Raw genomic sequence first — 1,321 nt, 5'->3', positions numbered from 1 at the left:
CAATTACAATCACATTTATAAAATTAACAAAATTTCTTAAATTCACGTGTAATTCTTTTTTTTACTGTCATTTAAAGCAATTTCCAGCTGTAAAGAAAGAAAAAATATAAACCATGCAATAAATTAAGAACATTGAGACAGCGAACAGGAATAATAATAAAACCCGTCTGGCTATGCTAACAGCGTGTAAAACTGTGGAAAGTGCATTAACACTGGATGAAACAAGCTAACGATGGCGATAATTAAACGGCCACAAAAAATGAATGTGGGATTTATTAAGCAAGTTGGAAAAGGGGAGAGAAACGGAGGTCTCCTCTTTTCCTTGCGTCGGTGTAATAGTCAACGTTTCCTGGAGGAGGGGGAAAATAACCTTGTTGCACAGTTCTAGCTGGTACACAATGAAGACACTTAAATTAAATAAGCATGTCATCCACATGTTGATGAGAGTTCCTGATGAACGAGAATCTTCAGTAACAGATGGGAAGGAAAAAAATATCCAACTGGCTGTGACCTCTTGTAACTTTATATTACATCCCAAGACAGGTAACACTTGGAAAAAAATAATAAGGGTCGCATCCTGCACTCCAAAGCTCCAGTTGGTCCCCTCGGGAGTGCAGGATCCAGCCCGCATCATCTGGGTGTATGCGGGTTGTACTAGCCGAAGGTTTATTTTGCAAGTATCAAAAGGATGATCCGAGAAAGTAAATAGTCCTCTTGTTGCTTAGAGATTCTCTTAGTGTTTTGCTACTTCACAGCAGTATTGTCCTTCAAAGCCTTTTTAATTAAAAAAAGCCTTAAACGTCTACTCTCTTCTTCATCTCCGTATTGTTAAAGTATTGCCACATACCTGTAAACTTACATGAGATTATAGAGCACAGAAGGGGGGCAAACGAGGGGGCGAAAAAGCACAAACAAGTAGTTTACAAGCTCAACAATTTTTCCCTCTTTTTTAATAACACCCTGCAAAGGCAAGGGTGGGATCTCCGGGGAGAGGGGTCGGGAGGGGGTATGTACAAGCGGGACGCGGTCGGCTTTGCAGGGGGTCATGGTGGATCATAACAACACCAAACGCGTTGCGAGACAAAAAGTAACAGTCCTTTGCACGCAGCGTGCGGAAACACCTCGGTTTGTCGCAAGGAGAGGGGAAACGGGGGAGAGAAGCCAGGAAAGGAGAACGGGGAGGGTGGAGAGGGGCTCACCCCCGGCGGTGGGGGGTGCGGAGCTAGGAGGTGTTTAGCACGGGTCTGGAATACACACCTTGGTAGTACGAGGGCTCTAGGGCCGAGGGCTCGATGCTGCTCCGGCCCGCCATGGAGGTGCT

General features: G+C 44.8%; 1 protein-coding gene across 1 annotated transcript in view; it reads right to left on the bottom strand.

Annotated features, from left to right (window-relative positions):
- Window positions 1-1,222: 1,222 nt before the first annotated feature.
- The window catches only part of LOC104543344 (hepatocyte nuclear factor 3-alpha-like), a 1,230-nt gene continuing 1,131 nt past the window's right edge, over window positions 1,223-1,321 (bottom strand). Inside the window, 1 exon segment of the mRNA XM_010187930.1 lies at window positions 1,223-1,319. Within this exon segment, the coding sequence (XP_010186232.1) occupies window positions 1,223-1,319 (97 nt within the window).

Source organism: Mesitornis unicolor, unplaced genomic scaffold (assembly GCF_000695765.1).
Source record: "Mesitornis unicolor isolate BGI_N332 unplaced genomic scaffold, ASM69576v1 scaffold29907, whole genome shotgun sequence".
Classification (NCBI taxonomy): Eukaryota; Metazoa; Chordata; class Aves; order Mesitornithiformes; family Mesitornithidae; genus Mesitornis; species Mesitornis unicolor.
Note: the sequence above shows the minus strand (reverse complement) of the source record. Positions and strands in the feature narration are given on the sequence as shown.